The sequence below is a fragment of the Cherax quadricarinatus genome, chromosome 19, assembly GCF_038502225.1.
Source record: "Cherax quadricarinatus isolate ZL_2023a chromosome 19, ASM3850222v1, whole genome shotgun sequence".
NCBI lineage: Eukaryota > Metazoa > Arthropoda > Malacostraca > Decapoda > Parastacidae > Cherax > Cherax quadricarinatus.
Window position 1 is genome coordinate 43363766 of NC_091310.1, and position 11521 is coordinate 43375286.

At 38.6% G+C, this 11521-nt stretch overlaps 1 protein-coding gene across 1 annotated transcript in view; it reads left to right on the forward strand.

The window, feature by feature from the left end:
- Nucleotides 1-11104, forward strand: part of LOC128688374 (longitudinals lacking protein, isoforms H/M/V) — a 269681-nt gene extending 258577 nt beyond the window's left edge. Inside the window, exon 7 of the mRNA XM_070086755.1 lies at nucleotides 10555-11104. Coding sequence (XP_069942856.1) covers nucleotides 10555-10887 — 333 coding nt within the window. The 3' untranslated portion in view covers nucleotides 10888-11104. The remainder of the gene's footprint in view (nucleotides 1-10554) is intronic.
- The last annotated feature ends 417 nt before the right edge of the window (nucleotides 11105-11521 follow it).

An 11521-nucleotide genomic window follows, 5' to 3' on the forward strand; every position in this document is an offset into this window, starting at 1 on the left:
ACACTTACTTTTATTGAAGATCTGGTGATGATTGATGGGATGGGAGGAGGGGAGAGCATTATCTTCTTACTGTTTAGAAGGGGAATCCCCTTCCATTAGGACTTGAGGTAGCAAGTCCTTTTCTGGGGTTACTTCCCTTCTTCTTTTAATGCCACTAGGACCAGCTTGAGAGTCACTGGACCTCTGTCGCACAACAAATCTGTCCATAGAGCTCTGTACCTCCCGTTCCTTCAAGACTTTCCTAAAATGGGCCATAACATTGTCATTGAAATAGTCACCAGCACGGCTTGCAACAGCTGTGTCAGGGTGATTTTCATCTATAAAGGTTTGCAGTTCAACCCACTGTGCACACATTTCCTTAATCTTTGAAGTAGGCACAATGGATTCCACAACTGGCATAGGCTTCTCAGGGTTAGCCCCAAACCCTTCAAAATCTTTCTTAATTTCCATACTAATTCTCACCCTTTTTACCACAGGGTTGGCACTAGAAGCTTTCTTGGGGCCCATGGTCACTTATTTTCCAGAAACAGCACCGAAAACACTGTAATAATACGAAATATTCCGAGTGTATGCTTGGATGTTACCGCGGAGGCTGGCTGGTAAACAATGGGACGGCCGGCACATGTGAGGGCACATTGGACGCGTCTCGGACGAAAATCGGTAAGCGGGTTTTTAATCGGTATGCGCGGCAAAAATTTTGCGATAAAAGTAATCGTTATGCGGAAAAATCGCTATGTGATGCCATCGTTATGCGGGGGTCCACTGTATATATATATATATATATATACACATTATATATATATAAATATATATAAATATATATAAATATATATATATATAAATATATATAAATATATATAAATATATATACAGCAGGGCCCCGCTTTACGGCGTTCCGCTAATACGGTCATTTCAAATTATGACCAAAACTCGCTATACGGCTCCTCCCACCTGACTTTCTAATACGATCACCACACCCCACTCTGTTTGTTTACATTCTTCGTGAGCTCAGTAAGCACTAAGTCTCTCCATTTTGTCTGGAAACTCCAAAATTTCAAATGTTTTTAAAAGTTATTTCATATTTTATATATACTCTGATAATTATACTTATGTATAACAAGCACTGCCCTAAAAAAACTAAACAGATGACAGCAAAGAGACTGAACAGTCCCTGGCTAACACCCAGCATTCTCAAATCCATAAATACAAAACACCAATATGAAAAACAGTACAGAATGGGTCACATAACCAGAGACCAAACAAAACGTTACTCGTCAATCCTAACCAGCCTGATAAGAAGGGCAAAAAAATTGTATTATGAGAACAGATTATCCAACTTACGAGGTGATATAAAAAAGACCTGGAAAACCCTATCAGAAATTCTGGGAACAAAAAAGATATCACGAAATAGCGAAATAAAATTAGCAAAAACAGATGAACCCCAACTCCTACCAACAGAAACAGCAAACAGACTCAATGATTTCTTCTCCACTATAGGACAAAACCTTGCCAATAAAATCCCAAGCTCAGATACCCCACCAAATGACTACCTCACCGGCAACTACCCGAACACACTGTTCCTAGCTCCGACTAACCCATACGAAGTCTCCCTTATTATCAACGCACTAAAAAACAAGGCAGGAGATTTAAATACCTTACCACCCCTTATATACAAAAAAGTGTCACAAGTGCTATCACCAATCATTGCAACACTCTTTAACAAATCCATTGAATCCTCCACCTTCCCTACAGTACTCAAAATAGCAAGGGTCACCCCGATCCACAAAGGAGGAGACCAAACAGAGTTGAATAACTATAGGCCAATATCCAACTTACACCCTCTCTCAAAAATCTTCGAAAAATTAATTCATAAACGAATCTACTCCTACCTTATCTCCCAAAACATACTCAACCCCTGCCAATTTGGATTCAGGCCTAATAAAAATACTAATGATGCTATTATACACATGCTAGAACATATATACACTGCAATAGAGAAAAAAGAAGTCCCACTGGGGATCTTCATTGACTTACGTAAAGCTTTTGATACAGTTGACCATGACTTGCTCCACGTAAAATTGTCACACTATGGTATAAGAGGGCACTCCCTCAACTACCTCAAGTCTTACCTCAGCAACAGAAGCCAATATGTGTACGCAAATGGGGCAAACTCTTCTGCACAACCAATTACAGTTGGTGTCCCACAGGGAAGTGTCCTTGGCCCTCTTCTCTTTCTCCTATACATAAATGACCTTCCAAATGCTTCGCAATTACTCAAACCCACACTATTTGCAGATGACACTACATACGTCTTCTCTCACCCGAGCCCAGTCACGCTAGCCAATACTGTAAATACCGAATTACAGAAAATATCTACCTGGATGAGGACTAACAAACTTACACTAAACATTGACAAAACCTACTTCATTCAGTTTGGTAACAGAGCTACAGATGTCCCTCTTAACATAATGATAAATGGATCACCTATCACAAAACTAACAGAGGGAAAATTCTTAGGAATCCACCTTGATAATAGACTCAAATTTCATACACATATACATCAAATTTCTAAGAAAATTTCCAAGACTGTAGGCATACTATTGAAGATACGGTACTATGTTCCACAGTCAGCCCTCCTGGCCCTATATCACTCTCTTATTTACCCCTATCTCACCTATGGAATTTGTGCATGGGGCTCAACAACAATTAACCATCTCAGACCACTAATTACCCAACAAAAGGCTGCAGTTAGAATGATAACAAATTCTCACTACAGGCAGCACACTCCACCAATATTCAATACACTAAACCTACTCACCATACAAAACATCCATACTTATTACTGCACCTATTACATACATAGAACACTTAACTCTGATATTAACCCTCCCCTCAAACATCTCCTTGCCAACCTCAACAGAACACATGACCATAACACAAGGCACAGATCACTCTTTGATGTTCCTCGTGTCCATCTCACACTATGCAAAAACTCAATGCACATAAAAGGCCCTAAAATCTGGAATTCATTACCTGTAAATATAAAAGAAACACAACCTGTTTATAAATTCAAGTCTCTTCTCAAAGATTACTTACTCACCCAAAACCAAATAAATACTGAATAACTGAACATTATAAATTGTATATCTTAAATGTTTCTCACAATTATATCACATAAATGTTAAACCTAAAACCCAATCTAACTTTATTATTTTTTAAATACACTACCTAACAGAATCACTACCTAACTGAATGCAACCATATGACCTGTCTTTGTAATACTCACTTGTGCTTTATAGTTATCTGTTTACATTAATGTTTTATCACTGATTTCATCATTGCTTAGTAGCAGCGCTGTATAGTCCTTGTGGCTTAGCGCTTCTTTTTGATTATAATAATAATAATAATCATTCCTTAGTTAATCTTAAGTTAATTTTAAGCCAGCCCGTAATGCTATGCATAGTATAAGTGGCTTTGGCATACTGCTCTTATCTGTATTTTTTTTGTACCTCTGTATGTGTGCACAAATGTATACCTGTACTTAAATAAACTTACATACTGTGCTGGCATGCAGGTACACATTAAAATCAGTAAGAGTGTCTTATGTCTCCAGACGTGATATTAGTAATGATAATAATAATCATCGAGTCTCATTTAAATGTCGTATATTACGTTAAATACACATTTTCATTAATCCATCTATGATATTTTTTCAAAATTATATAATAAACACGATACATAACATAAAAAGATGATAAATACACCCCACAATAGAATAAATAAACATAAATATGAGATGTGGTAGCCAGATAACTTGTATAAGTGACGCCAAGAATAACATTTTCTCTAATCTAACATAAGAGAAAATGTGTTACTGGGGGTAACTGTAGAAAATTATTCCCCCTTATTCGCCCTTTACAGGCAACGGAAAAGAATAACAGAGCGGCTCAAAGAGGTCAATATATCTGAAATGCGCAGGGAGACACTGGTCAGAGAAATAGCAAGCATCGAACTTAAGCTAAAAGAATCCTTTAGGAGTCAGGAATCGCGGGAAGAACTAAAAGCCATAAATGAAATTGAAAGAAACGCAAAGTATTTCTTCTCCTATGCCAAATCAAAATCGAGAACAACGTCCAGTATTGGGCCCCTACTTAAACAAGATGGGTCCTACACAGATGACAGCAAGGAAATGAGTGAGCTACTCAAGTCCCAATATGACTCAGTTTTTAGCAAGCCGCTAACCAGACTGAGAGTCGAAGATCAAAATGAATTTTTTATGAGAGAGCCACAAAATTTGATTAACACAAGCCTATCCGATGTTATCCTGACGCCAAATGACTTCAAACAGGCGATAAATGACATGCCCATGCACTCTGCCCCAGGGCCAGACTCATGGAACTCTGTGTTCATCAAGAACTGCAAGAAGCCCCTATCACGAGCCTTTTCCATCCTATGGAGAGGGAGCATGGACACGGGGGTCGTCCCTCAGTTACTAAAAACAACAGACATAGCCCCACTCCACAAAGGGGGCAGTAAAGCAACAGCAAAGAACTACAGACCAATAGCACTAACATCCCATATCATAAAAATCTTTGAAAGGGTCCTAAGAAGCAAGATCACCACCCATCTAGAAACCCATCAGTTACACAACCCAGGGCAACATGGGTTTAGAACAGGTTGCTCCTGTCTGTCTCAACTACTGGATCACTACGACAAGGTCCTAAATGCACTAGAAGACAAAAAGAATGCAGATGTAATATATACAGACTTTGCAAAAGCCTTCGACAAGTGTGACCATGGCGTAATAGCGCACAAAATGCGCGCTAAAGGAATAACAGGAAAAGTCGGTCGATGGATCTATAATTTCCTCACTAACAGAACACAGAGAGTAGTCGTCAACAGAGTAAAGTCCGAGGCAGCTACGGTGAAAAGCTCTGTTCCACAAGGCACAGTACTAGCTCCCATCTTGTTCCTCATCCTCATATCCGACATAGACAAGGATGTCAGCCACAGCACCGTGTCTTCCTTTGCAGATGACACCCGAATCTGCATGACAGTGTCTTCCATTGCAGACACTGCAAGGCTCCAGGCGGACATCAACCAAATCTTTCAGTGGGCTGCAGAAAACAATATGAAGTTCAACGATGAGAAATTTCAATTACTCAGATATGGTAAACATGAGGAAATTAAATCTTCATCAGAGTACAAAACGAATTCTGGCCACAAAATAGAGCGAAACACCAACGTCAAAGACCTGGGAGTGATTATGTCGGAGGATCTCACCTTCAAGGACCATAACATTGTATCAATCGCATCTGCTAGAAAAATGACAGGATGGATAATGAGAACCTTCAAAACTAGGGAGGCCAAGCCCATGATGACACTCTTCAGGTCACTTGTTCTATCTAGGCTGCACTCTAACAGCACCATTCAAGGCAGGTGAAATTGCCGACCTAGAAAATGTACAGAGAACTTTCACGGCGCGCATAACGGAGATAAAACACCTCAATTACTGGGAGCGCTTGAGGTTTCTAAACCTGTATTCCCTGGAACGCAGGAGGGAGAGATACATGATTATATACACCTGGAAAATCCTAGAGGGACTAGTACCGAACTTGCACACGAAAATCACTCACTACGAAAGCAAAAGACTTGGCAGACGATGCACCATCCCCCCAATGAAAAGCAGGGGTGTCACTAGCACGTTAAGAGACCATACAATAAGTGTCAGGGGCCCGAGACTGTTCAACTGCCTCCCAGCACACATAAGGGGGATTACCAACAGACCCCTGGCAGTCTTCAAGCTGGCACTGGACAAGCACCTAAAGTCAGTTCCTGATCAGCCGGGCTGTGGCTCGTACGTTGGTTTGCGTGCAGCCAGCAGCAACAGCCTGGTTGATCAGGCGCTGATCCACCAGGAGGCCTGGTCACAGACCGGGCCGCGGGGGCGTTGACCCCCGAAACTCTCTCCAGGTAAACTCCAGGTAAGTTTATTCAGGTATATACAAATACAGTTACATAGATTATCATACATAACAACATATGTGTAGAGAACCTAGGATAACCCAAAAAAGTCAGAGTGACTTATTTCCATTGCCTTCACTCAGAGCATCATTTCTTCTCAAAATGATGTTACATGAGAATGGGAGTGTTCTTCTTTATTTATTCTACCGTATCAATGTAGAGACAACCTGTACACAATGTAACTTGTACACAAACCAGACGTGTACACTTCGTTTACAAAACTTACCTTCGCCTGGTTTGTTTACATAACTCTGCACCTGTACTCTCTCATGCACTCATTCTTTCTCTCTCTCATTTATTCGTTTTATCTCATTTACTTACTCCTGACCCTACATTAAGACTACAAATATTTTAAGGTAAGTAATGAGTGAACTGTATATACATTTTATCGCTCTGGGATGCTTAAATATCATAGAATAGTATGTGTGGGTGGGTTGGCCTGGTATGGTAGCCCGGCTGGAAATTAGGAGAAGGTGTGGAGTTAATAAAAAGTATTAGTCATAGGGCTGAAGAGGGGTTGTTGAGGTGGTTTGGTCATTTAGAGAGAATGGATCAAAGAAGAATGACATGGAGAGTGTATAAATCTGCAGGGGAAGGAAGGCAGGGTAGGGGGTCATCCTGCTTAAGAAGGTCTGTGAATTTCCCTGCTGCATATGGGCAAGCCACTTTAGGGATGTGGGATAGGGTACTGCTAGCAGTGGATTTGAGTGCCAGCAGAAGGTTATTGCAAATGAGGAGGTTGCCATTGGAATTGTCATCTGCCTGTGAAGGCTGTGATCTGCTCTCTGCTGGGGGCATATGTGATCCCGCACACCCATGGTGTGCACGAATAAGGCCATCCCTGTTGCGTGCTCGAAACACTCCACACACCTGACATGTGCCTCTTATTTCATTGCTGGGTGCACTGTTTCCCTGGTTTTGTGGCTGGCTGGCTGCATCATCTGCCATACCTCAAACTCTGTGGTAAGCCCAAGCTGAAGGGAAAATGCCACATGGCACAAACTGCATGTGGTTCATGGAGGTGGTGGGGGGGAGGAGAGAGGTCTCCTGCCCTTGTGGCGGGCAGTGGAGGAAAGGGAGGTGTGGAAGATGTGTGGGGAGGCAGAGTAGGGCATATATATATATATATATATATATATATATATATATATATATATATATATATATATATATATATATATATAATATATATATATATATATATATATATATATATATATATATATATATATATATATATATATATATATATATATATATATATATATATATATACACACACATATGGAGGCATTGGAGATGTCCTGTCTAAGGGCAATGAGTGGTGTAAATATTATGCAGAAAATTCGGAGTGTGGAAATTAGGAGGAGGTGTGGAGTTAATAAAAGTATTAGTCAGAGGAATGAAGAGGGGTTGTTGAGGTGGTTTGGTCATTTAGAGAGAATGGATCAAAGTAGAATGACATGGAGAGCGTATAAATCTGTAGGGAAAGGAAGGCGGGGTTAGAAGGAAGGTTAGAAGGAAGGGGTAAAGGAGGTTTTGTGGGCGAGGGGCTTGGACTTCCAGCAAGCGTGTGTGAGCGTGTTCGATAGGAGTGAATGGAAACGAATGGTATTTGGGACCTGACGAGCTGTTGGGGTGTGAGCAGAGTAATATTTAGTGAAGGGATTCAGGGAAACTGGTTATTTTTATATAGCCGGACCTGAGTCCTGGAAATGGGAAGTACAATGCTTGCACTCTAAAGGAGGGGTTCGAGATATTGGCAGTTTGGAGGGATATGTTGTGTATCTTTATATGTACTATATGCTTCTAAGCTGTTGTATTCTGGGCACCTCTGCAAAAACAGTGATTATGTGTGAGTGAGGTGAAAGTGTTGAATCATGATGAAAGTATTTTCTTTTTGGGGATTTTCTTCCTTTTTGGGTTACCCTGCTTCAGTGGGAGACGGCCGACTTCTTAAAATATATATATATATATATATATATATATATATATATATATATATATATATATATATATATATATATATATATATATATATATATATATATATATACAGGAGGGCCCCACATACGGCGGCTTAGGTTCCAGGCTACCGCCATAAAGCGGAAACCGCCGTAAAGTGGAACACCCTTTTTTTCCACTTACAAATGCATACAAAAACACTAGATAACAAGTTTACACTAACATATATTATGTTAGCAATAGAACCAGGCATCAAAAAACAATAAAAAAGTACAATACACACATAGTGCACTCATTACTTACCTTAATATATTTATAGTCTTATTCTAGGGTGAGACAAGTAGCATTTATTGTAAGAAATCAAGTGTGGTATGTATGGTAGTCAGCCAGGCTACCATACCAGGCCACCCCACCCACACATACTATTCTATGATATTTAAGCATCCCAGAGCGATAAAATGTATATACAGTTCACTCATTACTTACCTTAAAATATAGGGTGAGATGAGTAGTATTTATTGTAAAAAATCAAGTGTGGTATGTATGGTAGTCAGCCAGGCTACCATACCAGAGAGAAAGAATGAGTGCATGAGAGAGGACAGGCGCAGAGTTACGTAAACTAACCAGGCGAAGGTAAGTTTTGCAAACAGTGTACACGTCTGGTTTGTGTACAAGTTACATTGTGTACAGGTTGTCTCTACATTGATACGGTAGAATAAATAAAGAACACTCCCATTCTCATGTAACATCATTTTGAGAAGAAATGATGCTCTGAGTAAAGGCAATGGAAGTAAGTCACTGACTTTTTTGGGTTATCCTAGGTTCTCTACACATATGTTATGTATTTATGTTATGTATCGTGTTTATTATGTAATTTTGAAAAAAATATCACGGATGGATTAATGAAAATGTGTATATTAACGTAATATACAACATTTAATGATACACCGAGCTCAGACAGCGTAAACAAACAAACTGAACAGGTTGTGGACGATCACTCGGTCAGGCGAAATAGATGGTATTAATACGTGTCCAGTTTTAGTTCATTCATGTACATTTGTAAGAGTTTGTGAAACTTTTACCTTATAATATTTTTATTATTATTATAATAATTAAATCACGAAACAAATACTCTTACACTGTGTACAAGTTAGTACAGAATTATAGCTATAAAGTGAAGGCATACGAAAGGAATATTTTTCTACAGTTATCCCTAGTAACAGGTGACGGGCTAGAGAAAACGTAATTCTTCCGACACTTCTACAAACCGTTTGGTAAACACCTCATATATATTTGTATAAATTTTTATACTGTGGGTGCATGTATCATGTTTGTGTGTTACATAATGTGTTTCTTATATAATTTTGAAAAAAATATCATAGATAGATTAAGGGAAATGTCTATATTAACGTAATATGCGACATTAATGCGCCCAAGAGATGATTATTATTATTATTATTATTATTATTATTATTATTATTATTATTATTATTATTATTGCATCAAGAGTAGAGAGACTCTTAGTGATTTTAATGTGTACCTACATGCCAGCACAGTGTGTAAGTTTATTTAGGTACAGGTGTACACAAGTTTAATTATCAAGTACAATACATATAAAATATACAATAACTTTAAAATACTTGAAATTTTGGAAAGTTTCCAGACATAATAAGGAGATGTGCTCAGGGAGAATGTAAACAAACTCGGTGGGCCGCTGTGACTGTATTAGAAAGACAGGTGGGGGGAGCCGTTTAGCGAGTTTTGGTCATAATTTGAAATGTCCATATTAGCGGAACGCCGTAAAGCGGGGCCCTGCTGTATATATATATATATATATATATATATATATATATATATATATATATATATATATATATATATATACGTATATATACAGTGATCCCTCAATAATCGTCCATAATCCGTTCCTGGACGTGGGGCTATTATCGAAATAGACGATTTTCGAATCAATTTTCCCCATAAGAAATAATGTAAATGCAATTAATCCGTTCCTGACACCCAAGAGTATTAAAACAAAAATTTTTGTTACCAGTAACATGACCACTACAGCACTACCAATGGAACCTACATTAGCCCAGGGATGAAAGTAGTCCTTTTTTTCTGCCTAGAACCTTGATTTTACAAAAGTTGCAAATTTCCCCACTTATGAAGCCAAATGGAGAGTGGAATTATTATCATCAAAACTAAGCACTAAACCCATTATATAGATAGTGGGAGAGTTGGGGGATAGGGTATTCAAATTAGATCTGAGGAAGGGAACAAGAGGTTCAATTCCTCGGATCAAGAGCCCTTTCATTCTCTTCATCTGTATAGTCCTTGTGGCTTAGCGCTTCTTTTTGATTATAATAATAATAATTCATTCTCTTCAAGGGGACCCCCTTATTGAAGGGAGCAATGGTAGTACTCTGCGAGCTTATGCAATATTTATATTTTGACTACTATTATTATTGGAAGCGTTTTTATATTTATGAAAAGCACTTCACCTGTACATAGTAAGTATGTATGTACTGGTAATTACAAATAACTAATGGTAATATTTTCCAGGTGACTGATGGCACTGATAATGGTGAGGATAGCAGCGCCATTGTGGGTGGCAATGTTGCTGGAGGTATGGGTATTCCAAGACGTCAGTACACCTGCCCATTATGCCCAAAGGCCTTTCTGTTCCCATCTCACCTGGAGCGTCATGTTCGGACACATACGGGTGAACGTACCTTTGCTTGCCCATATTGCCCACATCGTGCAGCACGCAAAGATCACCTTGATGTTCACCTTCGTACTCATTCTGGGGAAAAACCATTTGCATGCCCTCACTGTCCATTTAGAACTGCCTTCAGGAGTAGTCTTGATGGCCATCTTAGAACTCATACCACTTAAGGTCATTCACTGCTGAGAAACCTTTTATGGACAATAGATAAATTTTAAATTTAAAGGTACCACTTATTACCAACATTATTTTTTAGCTGATATTCCAGAGAGGAGTTCCTTATTAAGCTTTATTTCTACTTAATACCCAGTGACACAATCCTTCAAGAAAAATTAAGGCTAGGTGAGGTATTCTTGATAAGAATGTCACTCCACACACATCCTAAAAAGAAATATTGTATTAGATTTATTTTAGAAAATGAATAAAATACTTTTATTCATAAATCATTACTAATGTAGTCAGTGCACACATGGCCACTTCGGCACCCATTTGCATTTCACTTGGTAGCACTTTTTAATACTGCTTTGGAAGGGTGGTAAGTGGTGTTGCTTTACATATTTTATGACATTCTGATCAAGTAAGCCTTACCTAACCAGTTTAGGAAAAAATATATTTTAGGGGCTTATATTTTTTTAGATCAGTAGCTTTTTTAGCACGTATAATAATTTTTAGAATATTAGCATTTTGTAAAAGTTTTATGCATTTTTCCTACCATATGAAGAAAATTTTTGTATTAAAATATTTGATGAAGTAACTCTAGTGCAGCTCTGCTTTGACTGTCTTGGAGGCATCATAGGTACTCAG